Genomic DNA, 14,662 nt, shown 5'->3' with positions numbered 1-14,662 from the left:
AAACTGTCAGACATTTCATACCACAGACTGACTTCAGTTCCTTAAGAACTGAAATACTAAGATACAAGATATGAAACAGTAAAAGGGAGATGTGTCTTGTGCTTCCCTGTGTACCCCTGGGACCTGGGTCTAAGCCCACCCTTCCCAGTGAATACCCTGCTTCATGAGGAATGCTGGCCCTTACTGGTCCCATCCCAAGTTCCCCCTAGATGGTAGCTTTTATTTCCAATGCACAATCAAGAGAGATGACAGATGACCAGCCCTGTTCTAAGAGGCAAAGGTAGGAAGGAAGACCCACCTCCCTGCTGCCAGGCCCCACCACTTACCCTCAAATTGTGATTTCTGCCTCTCAAACAGTAATGCCACTACTGACAGCAAAATAAAGTATGTTCAAAATGTAACACATTCTGTCTACGTTATTTTTCCTAATACCAATAATATACCATGGCATTAGTGTCAGAACCATATAATTATTAACAGATGCAGAACAAATGAAATTATTTATTGAAGTATTCACAGAAATGCCTATCCTAAGTTAGGTGCATTCTGAACTCAATTTCTGTTAAAATGCTATTTTCACTCATTCATGACTTTCTTAAGAATGATCTACCCATTTTGAACTTTTTCTAAGTTAACATCTGCCTAAAAATTTATTTAAAAAAATGATTTATATGATGAAGTTATCAAAGTGACTAAAAAGTTAATACATGTATAAAATAACTTAAATTTAGTCTTTCTATTTGTGAATTCAGCAGTAAATGTGGAAAAATGAAAAATCTTGGGGGAAGGACATCTTCACATGGAAACAAAAATTCCAAGAAATGTTTAAAATCATAATATCAAGTGTTGTGATAGCAATGGTCATACAGAACTAATGGAATGTTGAAAGAGAGTCTCCAGCCAGATGGAACAGCAAGCAAGCAGATGCCTTCGGAAGTTGAGGTTATGAATAGCCTACTTCAATGATCAGAATTATAATTGTCAATCATCTCAATTTGAAGGGTCACTAATCTACCTCAGAATTTTAAAAAACCATCTATTAGAGAAATCATGGGCAAAATGATGAGGTTACTAAATTAGCAAAATACAAATTATTGTGATATTGATAGAACCTTCAGGTGAGAACTGAACTTCTTTATATCATCATTCACTATAAAATAGAAGTTGGTATAATGCAAGCCCCTCTTAAAACAATCCAAAATAGTGAATTCCCATAAGACTTACTTATAAGATTGTTCTAGTAGATATAGCTTTCACAGAAGTTTCCCCACCTCCCCCAAGCTATATGGATTGAATATATATAGTCCCAGTAGAATGCAAGCTGCTTTAGGGCAGAGACTATTTCTGCTTTATCATCAGCTTGCCAGGTGCAATGACTGTATACAGCAAGCACTTAAAATGCTTGATGACTGAATGAAAGGATACAGAAGAAATCTAGACAATGTCAAAACAAAAAACAGCAATAAACATAAATTTAAAAAAACACTAAAGTCCTTTGACTTCCTAATTTTTATGCAATCTGCTATAATCCTTTAAAAGTTATTAGAAACAGGTCTGCTTATGTCCACAGGCAATTTATTTATATTCTGACATCCTAACAACCACAAGTAGAGGATTGCACAGCAATGCACAGCAAAAGTGTTTGGCCTATGATGAAAAATAGAGGAAAGATTTCTTATTCATTGGCTACGTTAAAAACTGAGAGAGAAAAAAATCTAAGAGATTTTCAATATTCAATCTGGATCTAGGAATACCCCTCTAGAACACAAACTCAATAGAGCCACAGGCTGCTGTGCTGATGGAATGACCTCTGCCCCAACAGAAGTCCAGGTTCAAACCACAAGAGACTATGATACTAACAAAGTTGAAGACATGTCACACAACTATCACCACCACTCAGCACCGTCACTACCACCAAGATTGCTACTATCACATTCTCACCACCATCCATAATCATTGACATCATTACATACCATCATAATGACCATCACTCCCACCAGAATCACCACTACAACAACAACAAACACAGTTTTCTCACCACCAGAGCAACCAACACAGTTGTCTCCTGACTAACTAGAAGAGTGGCAAACAAGAGATCTGTACTTAGCAGTGCTATCTGAAATATCCAAAGTTGGGGAGGGGAGTCCACCTAGGAAAGGACAAAGATCAAGAAGACCAGATCTCCAAGGAGATTTCTATGAAGGGATAAGGAAGTCAAAAAAGTAGAACCCAAAGTAGAACCCAACACAATGCTTTAAATAATGTCCGCATCATTAGCAACACAGTTATATTAAATACAATGGATAATGTTATTCCTTGTTCAAGATAATGCACATAAGTGTCTGTTTCTTTTATTAATCAATAAATACAATGGTACAATTGCATGAAAAATCATCTGCAACCACTGTTTAAAAGGTGACTTTCCCTTCTTATTTAGAGGATTTAAAGTTTGGGGTTGCTGTTGTGAGGGTTGTTTTTTTTTTTATTTTGTCTTGTTTATCCATAATGAGTCTTATTTGGGAAAAAATAAATGAATCTCTTATAAATCCAACAACAGGACAACCACTCCCCTATTTGTAATGTACTGTTTTTCTATGGCACTTATTCCATTGCTTTTTTAAGAGGTTCTTTCTCCTTGCCACTAGATGGAATGATCCTTGGAGACTAGGACCACATCTCATCACTAAATTGCCAGTGCCTGGCCCAGCACTCTGCAAACAGCAGAGAAAATGAATGTCATGGTTTATGAAAGCCCTAATCCGAGGATCAGCTCCTAAACTATTGCTAATGGACATGAGTCAGTTAAGGATTTCAGACACCATCTGTGCCATGACAAATATATGTACAGAAAGAGAAGACAAGAGAAGAGAGGGATCAAAACAAAGAGGATGGAGTCCTGATACTGGAAGGGTAGGGCAGACAGGCTCAGAGACCTGCCTGGAATCAGGAAGAGTTGGGTTCCAGTCCTACTTCTGACATCTCCCAGGTATGTATCTGTGAGCAAATCACTCACTGCCCAGGGTCATGCCTGTGGACAGGATTAGGACCACTATGACCATCTCAGCCACTGCAGTACCTCACTCCCCTCTCTGCTCATCATCTAACAAATTTAAAGAAAAACACCCCAAACCTGAGAAGGCATTGCTCTTTTCATGTGTATAGCCCAGGAATGGGGGAGGAAAGATCCAACTGAGGACTCACCAGGACAGAATATATATGCAAACATCGATAAACTGGAGAAAAGTCCACCAATTCTTGGGCCCCGGGCACCTGTAAAACAAAAACAAGAGTTATGATTAGCAAGCACACATTGGCAAGGGCCACTGCATTCACATCCAACATTTCACTATAAACCATTTCCATCTAAACTGTGCATTTCTTCCAGCACATATAACACAAAATGAGGACTGAATAAATGTCTGCAAACTTTGAATTGACTAGTAAGAACAGCAACCAGAACACAACTCATCCAAAGGGAAGGAGGACCAAGAGATTTCTTTGACCTCTCCTCCTCAGCTGATCTTGAGCTCCAGTTATCATCACACTCACTGTTGTGCATTGTATTTATTTCCACATATGGCTTTTCTTCCCAATGAGGCAATAAGCTTTTTAAGGACAGAGGCAGATTCCCACTGAGTTGACTGTGTCAAGCCCTGGGACATGATTCAAAAGGATTCAACAGAAAGAAGGAAGTAACTGAAAAAGACCTGAGGTTCAAGCTCAACTAGGATGTGTCTGCTGAACAGATTACCCAGAGACATGGTTCATTGGGACATGTATTTTAGATCCAAACTGCTCAAAGACAAGATGGACTCTGCCCTCTGACTAAAGGGCACAACCACGAACCTTTCAATTGCCCTTTCAAGAGGGCACTCGGCTCTGAATGTGTCTGGGCTACATGCAGTGGGTCTGCGCTAATTTCTTCATCCTGCCCTTGCTATGACCACTAGGATAAGCTCCTTAAAGAGGGGCTGTAGAGGCGGTAGAGTCCAGGATGAAGCTTCCGGGGCACATGAAACAGCCAGAGAGATAGACAAGATCCAATAGAGGGATGGTCTGTCCAGGGGCCTGTGTCCCTGATCAAAGAGCACAGAGGGTGGGAAAGGTGGCAAACTAGAAAATCAAATGATTTTTTTCTCTATCCTCATTCTCCTTGATGCAATTCATCACCCTCTTCTCTAGGTTTTCTTGACCTTCCTCTCTTGGGTCTCCTCTGCCTTATGTGACCACTCAGGCTCCCTGTCTTTGGCAGGAACTCCATTGAGGTCACACGAACTGTGAGTCCCCCAAGGGTCCTGGGCCCCCTTCTCTTCTTTTTCCTCTCTCCTTTCAATCTTTATCCCTCATCATCATGGCTACACCATTCAATTGTGAACTCCTTTGTTTTGGAGGGAGGCTGAGGGAGCTGCCTTTCTTTGGATGCCAGCACTTAGGACAGTGGCTGGCATAGCTGCTCATTTACTTCTACAAACTGAGTATTCGCATCTCCAGTATATTACCAGAACACCTCAGGCCTGTCTCCTTCTCTCACCCAGTGAGGCACCAGCCTGGGACAAGCTCCCCTCCTGCCTGGCTGGGCTGCAGTCTCCTGGCCCCATCACTTCCAAAACTTCTTCTACCTAGTGATGTCACTCATTGCTCCAGAGTCCAGGAGCTGCTGTCACCTCCAGGATCAACCCCAAACATGGCCCCTCTGGACCTTCCAGGCTTCTTTCACTTATAGTGCCCCTCCAGGACTCTGTGATCCAATGACATAATCCATATTCATATTTTCATATTTTCAGCCACCTCCTTCTGGTTACACCAAGGCTAAGTTGTCTCCCCCAACAGAATGTGAACAGGTGGATGGACTTGTTGACTTACTGTCTGATGGACCGAGGGTCTGTCCCTGGGAGCAGCCCATTCCAGAATTTTCTCCTGCATGCTTCTCCTCTCCCAATGGGGGTCACTATCTTTCCAAGATCATCTCCTTCTACTGCTCTCTGGACCTCCCCTGCCCTTTCCTGCCTCATTCCCTAATCTTCATCATCTTTGGAGCTCCTGCTCATCTTCAAATATCTCCTTCTCCAAGAAGACCTTGATTCTTTATACTTGGTAACTTTTTCCTTAGACTTCACCCAACTCTATTTGGCACTTCTCAGAGTGCTGGCCATATCATTACTGTTTTTAAAATCTGTATCTTATCCCATATGTGTTTATACAGGCTGTTTCCTACTATGAAGGTAGGAACGGTGTCTTATCTGACTTAAAACATCGGGCCTTAAACAGAAGGTGCTCAATCACTAATTGCTAAATGGATTTATTTCTTTTTTTCTTTAAAGATATTTATTTTGAGTTTTATAATTTTTCTCCAATCTTACTTCCCTCCCCCACCCCACCCCACAGAAAGCAACTTGTCAGTCTTTTACATTGTTTCCATGTTGTACATTGATACAAATTGAGTGTGATGAGAGAGAAATCATATCCTTAAGGAAGAAACATAAAGTATGAGAGATAGCAAGATCAGACAATAAGATAGCAGTTTTTTTTTTTTTAATTAAAGGGAATAGTCCTTGGACTTTGTTCAAACTCCACAGTTCTTTATCTGGATACAGATGGTATTCTCCTAAATGGATTTATTTGAGGAAATATGAAAGTGTCACCTCAAGACTTCTATGATTCACAAAATTCATCAGAAAAGAAGTGTTAGGCTTCTCTAGGCTGGCCTAGACTAACACACGATTCTGGGGAACAGCCTCCCTTAAAACATTAGCCAAATCACATCCTTCCCTTCCCATCTTTTCTGAGAATCTTTTAAAAAAAATTTTCCAAATCAATTCCCCTCTGTTTTCCAAACAAATATCACAATCTTTTTTCCTCCCACTCCCCTCAGAGCCCTACTCTCAATACAGATCTAGACACAATACATATATATAGATAGATATAGATATATAGATGCACACATATACAAAAACACAAAAATATCGACAAGTGCATATATTCACAAATACATACAGATATATAGATATATGTCAATATTTGCATATACACAAATATTGTTATAGTTTTACAGAAATTGCTTATTCCCACTTTCTCTAATAGATTTTAAGCACCCTGAGGTCAGAAATCACATGTGATCTCTATGCTGTATGTTCAAGCCCCTCAGTGCTCATCATCCTGTAATCACTCTGTCCAAATATGAATTTTACAGCATGGACTTTATCCAACAGGCCCCAATATACTTTCATAAACAAAATAATATTTAAAAGAAAATAAAGGTCACTGCAAAATTATGGAGAAAAACAAATACTATAGGGAAATGTTTGCTTACCAGTGAAAGAAGAAGAAATTTTTATAAAAGAACATTGGAAAGACAATGAAGTTATCAGGAGTTAATTTTAAAACTGAAAATGTAGTCTCATTCCTCCCCCTTAGCAAAAATAAGCCTCCAGATTACAATTTGAAGCACTGCTTCTTTGAAACTGCTACAAAGACTGAAACACATAAACATTCCCCTTCTTCCAAGGCACAGGAGAGACTCTTTTCCCCAGCAAAGCCTCTGATCCACAACTGGGACCTACAAGCTGAGAAGCACATCATAGTGCAAAAACCCTACACTTCACCTCTCCCTGAGCTGACACTAATAATCGTTTTGTGTTCAGGTTTGGTCAACATTTTGATAAGGAAAGCTCACCCTGCCTGCGCTGAGGATCCCCTCAGAAACAAGGACTCTGAGCTAGAAAGGGTCTCAGGGACCACTGAGGTCAAAACAGGACTGCCCAGAATACCCTCTTCTACAGAAGGATCAATCATGTAGCCCTTGAGGCCACAGCACTCTGCAACACCACAAAACCCAATTCAAATGTAGGGAAGAAATATTTCACGAAATAAGTAAAAAATGCAATAAAATAGCTATGTGTAAATCAATGCCCATTCCCACTACATGATATTCATATTCAGATGAAGGCCCTGATTCTATGAGTCTGGCCACAATGCTCTGGAACATCCTCAATGGTGGCTAAACTTCCATTCTTTTCCTCAAGACCTCCAACAAGGAGGGAATTTGAGATTGGATTTTGAGATGGCTTTAATTATGAGCAAGTTTTTCCTAACTTCAAGCTTACATGGACCTCTTTACAACTTATTCACCTCTTTGGGGCCAAATGGAACAAATCTAGTTATTTTGTGCTGGTTCTTCAGTTACTTGAAAATAAACTACCATCATCCTCTCCCTAAGTCTCCTCTTCTCCAGGCCAGTTCCTTCCACCTTTGGCAAAGTCCCTTTCTCTTCTTGGTGGCTTCTTTTCTGAACTGGTGGCTTCTTCTCTAAACCTTCTCCACCTTGTCAACATCTTTGCTGAACAGTAGCAGCCAGCACTGAACAAAAGACCCCTTCTGAAATCCCCAGCAGAGAGCAGAGGGACTTTTCTCTTTCTGATCCCTCTTAGGGATTTGCCCTAGTTCATCTGATCTGCTGCCCTGAACTCAAAGACAGCCCTAACTGGGTTCTCTTAGCTCCTTACTTATCTTGGTCACTTCACCCATCTCCCACATTTGTTCTGACACCTTTCCAATACAAAGCACACTCACCTGGAGAGAAAACTGCAGCAGAAGAGTTTTATAGCTTTATCTCTGCTCTTTTTCTACTATCATCACATTAGCTATTCTGAGCTAAGATTCGATCCTTATTTTTTTTCCTATTATAAATAAAACCTCATACCATACCATAAAAATAAAACCTCAAACCATATCCTTGGTTTTTCTTGCCAGCTTCTACTCATTCAGATTTAGTATTTCTCAAAATAAATTTTAAGGACTTTGTCATATCTTTCTATCTTCCACAACCCAACCTCATTGTCATTTTCTGTTGTTATTGTTTGGTCAATTAATCAGGCCCCACTCTTCATGATCCTACTCTGGACAGAGACACTGTACTGGTTTGACATTTCCTTCTTCAGTTCATTTTACAGAGGAAAGAGGGGCAAGCAAGGTAAAGTGAATCACCCAGAATCATACAGCTAGCAGTATTTGAGGCCAGATTTGAACTCAGGTTCTCCTGACTCCATCCATTATACCACCTAGCTGCCTAAAAATCTCAATTTAGTTAGTGAATTCCTACATATATATACATACATACATATATATATTTATCACATTAGTATCTTTAGACAAGTCATTTCCAGTCAAGACTCCCTTTGCCATCTTGTTGGAAGTATTCTTCTTGGTCTCTTCAAAATGTCATTTTAAAGTGCTCAGTATTAGACCCAGAACAAATTGGAAACTGAATAACCTCATTTTAAAAAATGAGTGAGCCAAAAAACAAATTATAGAAAGTATTAACCATTTTATCCAATAATGATAATATTGAAACAACATACCAAAACCTATAGGATTCATTCAAAGTGACTCTCAAGGGATATATTATAGCTCTAAATGCTTACATGAATAAATTGGAGAAAGACGAAATCAATGAACTAAACATACAACTAAAAAAAATAGAGAAAGAACAAATCAAAAATCCCCAATTAAATACCAAATTAGAAATTCTAAAAATTAAAGGAGAAATTAATAAAATTGAAAGCAAAAAAACTATTGAATTAATAAATAAAACCAAAAGTTGGTATTATGAAAAAACCAATAAAATTGATAAACCTCTGGTCAATTTGATTTTAAAAAAGAAAGAAGAAAACCAAATTGCTAGTATCATAAATGAAAAAGGTGAACTCACCATCAATGAGGAGGAAATTAAAGTAATAATTTGAAATTATTTTGCCCAACTCTATGCCAATAAATTTGATAATCTAAGTGAAATGGATGAATATTTACAAAAATATAAGTTGCCCAGGTTAAATGAAGAAGAGATTAAATACCTAAACAACCCTATCTCAGAAAAAGAAACTCAAAAAGCCATTATTGAACTCCCTAAAAAAAAATCTCCAGGGCCTGATGGATTCATAAGTGAATACTACCAAACATTTAAGGAACAATTGTTTCCAATCCTATATAAACTCTTTGGAAAAATAGGGAAAGATGGAACTCTGCCTAACTCTTTCTATGAAACCAATAAGGTGCTGTTACCTAAACCAGGAAGAGTTAGAACAGAGAAAGAAAATTATAGACCTATTTCCTTGATGAATATAGATACAAAAATCCTAAATAAAATCTTAGCAAAACGATCACAAGTCATCACTAGGATAATACATTATGATCAAGTAGGATTTATTCCAGGAATGCAGGGTTGGTTCAATATTAGGAAAACTGTTAGTATACTCAATTATATCAACAACAACCCTATCAGAAACCATATGATCATATCAATAGATGCTGAAAAAGCTTTTGACAAAATACAGCATCCATTCCTATTAAAAACACTAGAGAGTGTAGGAATAAATGGACTGTTCCTTAAAATAATTAGCAGTACCTATTTGAAACCATCAACAAGTATTATATTCAATGGGGAGAGGCTAGAGGCATTCCCAATAAGATCAGGGGTGAAACAAGGGTGCCCATTATCACCACTACTATTCAATATTGTATTAGAAATGTTAGCATCAGCAATTAGAGAAGAAAAAGAAATTGAAGGAATTAGAATTGGGAAGGAAGAGACAAAACTCTCACTCTTTGCAGATGACATGATGGTCTACCTAGAGAATCCCAAGAAATCATCCAAAAAACTACTGGAAACAATTAGCAATTTTAGCAAAGTTGCAGGTTATAAAATAAACCCTCATAAATCCTCAACTTTTCTATATATGTCTAGCAAGAAACAGCAGGAAGAGCTAGAAAGAGAAATCCCATTCAAAGTAACCTCAGACAGTGTAAAATATTTGGGAGTCTATTTGCCAAGACAGACTCAGAATCTTTTTGAAAACAATTATAAAACACTTCTCAACGCAAATTAAATCAGATTTAAATAACTGGGCAAATATCAACTGCTCATGGATAGGTAGAGCTAATATAATAAAAATGACAATTCTACCAAAACTAAACTATCTGTTTAGTGCCCTACCAATCAAAATTCCAAAAAATTACTTTAATGAGTTAGAAAAAATTGTAAGTAAATTCATATGGAGAAATAAAAAGTCAAGAATTGCCAGGAGCTTAATGGGAAAAAAGTGCGAAAGAAGGTGGCTTAGCCCTACCTGATCTAAAATTATATTATGAAGCATCAGTCATCAAAACTGTTTGGTATTGGCTAAGAAATAGAGTGGTGGACCAGTGGAATAGACTAGGTGTAAAAGCAGGAGATGATTATAGTAATCTGCTGTTTGATAAACCCAAAGGGTCCGGCCATGGAAGAAACTTGGATTAGACCAACACCTCACACTCTTTACCAAGATAAGATCCAAATGATTACAGGACATAGACATAAAAAAGCAATACTATAAGCAAATGAGAAGATTAAGGACTAGTCTACCTGTCAGATCTATGGAAAGGGGAGCAGTTTATGACTAAGGAAGAGTTGGAGAACATCACCAAAAACCAATTAGTTGATTTTGATTACATTAAATTAAAAAACTTTTGCACAGATAAAACCAATATAACCAAGATCAAAAGAAATGTAAATTGGGAAACAATCTTTACAACTAATGATTCTGACAAAGGACTCATTTCTAAAATATACAGAGAACTGAGTCATATTTTTAAAACAAAAAGCCATTCCCCAATTGACAAATGGTCAAAGGATATGCAAAGGCAATTTACAGATGGGATGAAAGCAATCCACAGCCATATGAAAAAATGCTCTAAATTATTAATTATTAGAGAAATGCAAATTAAAGCTTCTCTGAGGTACCACCTCACACCTCTCAGATGGGCTAATATGACCAGAAAGGATAATGATCATTGTTGGAAGGGTTGTGGGAAATCTGGGACACTGTTACACTGTTGGTGGAGCTGTGAACTCATCCAACCCTTCTGGAGAGCTATTTGGAACTATGCCCAAAGGGCAACAAAAATGTGCATACCCTTTGACCCAGCAATACCACTACTGGGTCTATACCCTGAAGAGATGATGAAAAAGGGTAAAAACATTACTTGTACAAAAATATTTATAGCAGCCCTGTTTGTGGTGGCAAAGAATTGGAAATCCAGTAAATGTCCTTCAATTGGGGAATGGCTTAGCAAACTGTGGTATATGTATGTCATGGAACACTATTGTTCTAGTAGAAACCAGGAGGGACAGGATTTCAGGGAAGCCTGGAGGGATGTGCATGAACTGATGCTGAGTGAGATGAGCAGAACCAGAAAAACACTGTCCACCCTAATAGCAACATGGGAGTGATGTTCAACCTTGAAGGACTCACTCATTCCATCAGTGCAACAATCAGGAACAATATTGGACTGTCTGCAAAGCAGAGTGCCATCTGTATCCAGATAAGGAGCTGTGGAGTTTGAACAAAGTGCAAGGACTATTCCCTTTAATTTAGGAAAAAACATATCTTATTGCCTGATCTTGTTACCTCTTAGACTTCTCTTCTTTAAGGATATGATTTCTCTCTCATCACACCCAATTTGGATCAAGGTACAACATGGAAACAAAGTAAAGACTGACAGAGTGCTTTCCCTGGGGGGGGGGGGGGGGGAGCAAGATTGGGAGGGAAATTGTAAAACTCAAATAATATCTTTAATAAAAATAAATTTCAAAAAAAGTGCTCAGTATTCCTGAGTTGACTTTCCCTATGGAACACTCTACTCCACCTGTCCTATCCCATCTTCTTTAGAAATGTATTCTTCCAGCATCTAGGTTGCATGTCAAGTTTAGGTTAGGTATTCCTCCTCTTTTCTACAGCTGGGCCACCCCCAGTCATGTCTTGCCACTGAATTCTGATGGCTCAGGGGACAGAATGAGACTGATGCCTTTGCACAGCTCTGTCTCACTGAAATCAAATCACCTCCAAGTCACAACATCACCCTCCTGATGTCTTTGTGCTCTTAGAAAATGAAGGACAAAAAAGAACCACCACCACCTGTTCTTTCACAAACTTTGAACCACACCAAAAAAGCACTTCCTTCCAGAGTCCCAGCAATCATTTCTTTCTCACTGCTGAGATTCAGATACTGAAGAGAATTTTCCTCACAGGTTCCTCCATCTTTTGAAGGATAATAATATCTCAAAATATTATAAGTCTTTCTACTTTTGGCAAAGGGAGAAGACATCAGAAGATGTCTAGATCACTGAGGTTCCCCCATCATGACTTCACAATGTTGTTAGGCAATGTTTATGAACCATTTCATGAACACATTTATTCAGTCTTTCTGCCTAGGGGGATTGAAGAGTAACTCGGTGAGAGCACCACTTCACTCCATTCATCATCACCCTGTTGCTTCCCTCAATTATATGACTTTCTCACTTAAGCATACTTTGTTAAAATAAAATTCTACCCCACCAACCCTACACAGTATTTTAAGTATCCTGTATTTTTTAATAAAGTATACCACTCCAGAATGATATATCCCACCGAAATCTCAGTAATATCTTGGATATCAAATATAGCGCTCAGTATGAACCCTCTGGCACCTCTTCATTCTTACATATAATTTGTACATAAGCTTCCTAAAAAAAGGAGCTCTAAGTTGAATTCATACTCATAAAATCCAGCTTGATTGTGAACACAAAAAGTTACTCTTCAGCTTTTGAGGATTCAAACTTAAAAAGCCCCCTTCTGCCCTAGCCCAGTAATCAGGCAGAAACAGTCATGTAGCAATGACAAAGTTTTCCATATTCTGCTTTTTAACAAACTAAAGGGAATGACATACGGAATTAGAAGAGGAAAGCCTCTTTTTCCCCAGTCTATTTTCAAGGTGGTTTAAATGGAAACCCAACTTTTCTCCATGGTGTCTAAGTACAGCCAGCCATGAAATCATTCTTCAGTCATCATGATACTGGATGTTAGTGCAGTCCTTTCAGGACTGCTTGGACTTTATGTTTTCTTTATATTCTTTGTATTCTGCATCAAGCCTAGCACGTAATAGGCAGATAACAAATGTTTATTAAATTGGACTGTGTGTATTCCTTGAGGAGAGGGACAATTGGTTGCTTCTTTTTGTATCAAAAGCCCAGAGAGAACATCCCAACCTGCTCTGTAAACGGGGCAGAGAGCTGGGCAAGGGGAAAAGCCCCGAAAAGCAGAGACATGTTAAGACTCGATCCTTCATTGACTCCTTGTCACCAACTGTCTGGGTGCCTTTCTGGAAGTCATTTACCATCTGGACCCCTTTAAGGAGTGGGGGTGGGGGGTGGGGAAGGGATTATGGATGTGGCTATCCTCAGAGGGGTATGATGAGGAGAAGGTATGTAAAGCATGCTTTGGGCCAGAGGGATGCTCTCTCTGCCTTCACTAATGAGAAAGAATTGCTTACACCAACCAAAAGGCAGAGAGCCACATACACAATACGTGAAGGAATGCCACATGTTTAGAAGGGCAGGAAATGGGCTTTCAAAAAGCTAAATGTGAAAAGAAGGGAGGGGGAAGCCCCCGAACACCCCAATGAACAATATTCAACTTAACTGAAGTTGCAAGCTTTAAAAAGTTTCCGGAACACAAATCAAGGGGCATGTCTTAACATCTACATTTTACTGTCTGGTTCAAGATATTGTCTTAAATTTGGTCTTGGCTGTTTATTCCCCAAAGTTTCAAACAATGATTCAAGCAGCTTTAGGTTTGACCAGGGGCACAGGGAGGAGCCCAAGTATACATTCTTAAACTAACAAAGACAGTCTCTAATAGTTTCTGTCTCCTAACAAAAGCCATAACTCCACCTTTATCAGCTTCATCTAATTTTTTCCTTCCCAACCTAAAAAACACAGACTTTGCATTTTACACATAACCATCTTGACAATTCATTATCAGTCACAACCCCACAACTGATAAGAGAATCTTTGTGGTAAGAGGAAGTCATTTCCTCTCCGAGAACTTATTTTTTTCTTTCTGAGATACAAAAAAACCTGATTAAAATAGTTCCAGCATTTCCTCTGACCAGTGGTATTAAGCTACTTGAGGTTGGCTGCTCTTCCTTAGCCCTTTAAGCATGTCTGTCATGTAGACTGCTATCAATAGCTTAATTAAGATAGTGAAACCCAAACTTCAGTATTTTTATCTAGTTGTTTTTCCTTAAGAATTCAAATGAAATACTAGTCTGTTTAAGTGCTGATTTCATCACCAAGGACAGCAACTGCCAGCTACTTCAGAATAGTTCCTATATAGAAAGGCCAACTGAAAGCCATTTGCCTTCAGGGAGGAAAGACAGAGGATCAGAACTCTCCAAAGCATCTGGCCATCAGGTCAGAACACAATCCTTCCATCATCATATAAAAAAGGTAAAGGGACAAAAATGAAAGAAAAATTGGTTGAAGAAGCATTTAGATCAATTGAACTTTGATGGACACATAAAGGAGTAAAGACACAGAATCAAAAGAAGTGACCTGCTTTTCACGTCAGTATCATACCACTGCTTGGCTCCCTCAAGCCCCAGAAGCCCAACTAACCAAATCCTGAACATCCTACCCTGGTCTTCGGGAAACTATCCTATCCACACACAGAATTTATGCCTGGACTCAAGGTCTACATGTTGGTTTAAATCCCTGCCCCTTTGCAGGAATGCCAAATCCTGGATCAGCCCTTTGTCCCTCCCCAGTCTCCGCTGCTAGAAGATCTCTTGTTCATCTCAGTCTACCTTGTCA

General features: G+C 38.8%; 1 protein-coding gene across 4 annotated transcripts in view; it reads right to left on the bottom strand.

Annotated features, from left to right (window-relative positions):
* The window catches only part of EXOC6B (exocyst complex component 6B), a 525,494-nt gene that overhangs the window by 291,695 nt on the left and 219,137 nt on the right, over positions 1-14,662 (bottom strand). For all 4 annotated transcript variants that reach the window (XM_074195695.1, XM_074195720.1, XM_074195705.1 and 1 more), the window contains exon 8: positions 3,202-3,270. In XM_074195695.1, coding sequence (XP_074051796.1) covers positions 3,202-3,270 — 69 coding nt within the window. The remainder of the gene's footprint in view (positions 1-3,201; positions 3,271-14,662) is intronic.

The sequence above is a fragment of the Macrotis lagotis genome, chromosome 1, assembly GCF_037893015.1.
Source record: "Macrotis lagotis isolate mMagLag1 chromosome 1, bilby.v1.9.chrom.fasta, whole genome shotgun sequence".
NCBI classification, from domain to species: domain Eukaryota; kingdom Metazoa; phylum Chordata; class Mammalia; order Peramelemorphia; family Peramelidae; genus Macrotis; species Macrotis lagotis.
Note: the sequence above shows the minus strand (reverse complement) of the source record. Positions and strands in the feature narration are given on the sequence as shown.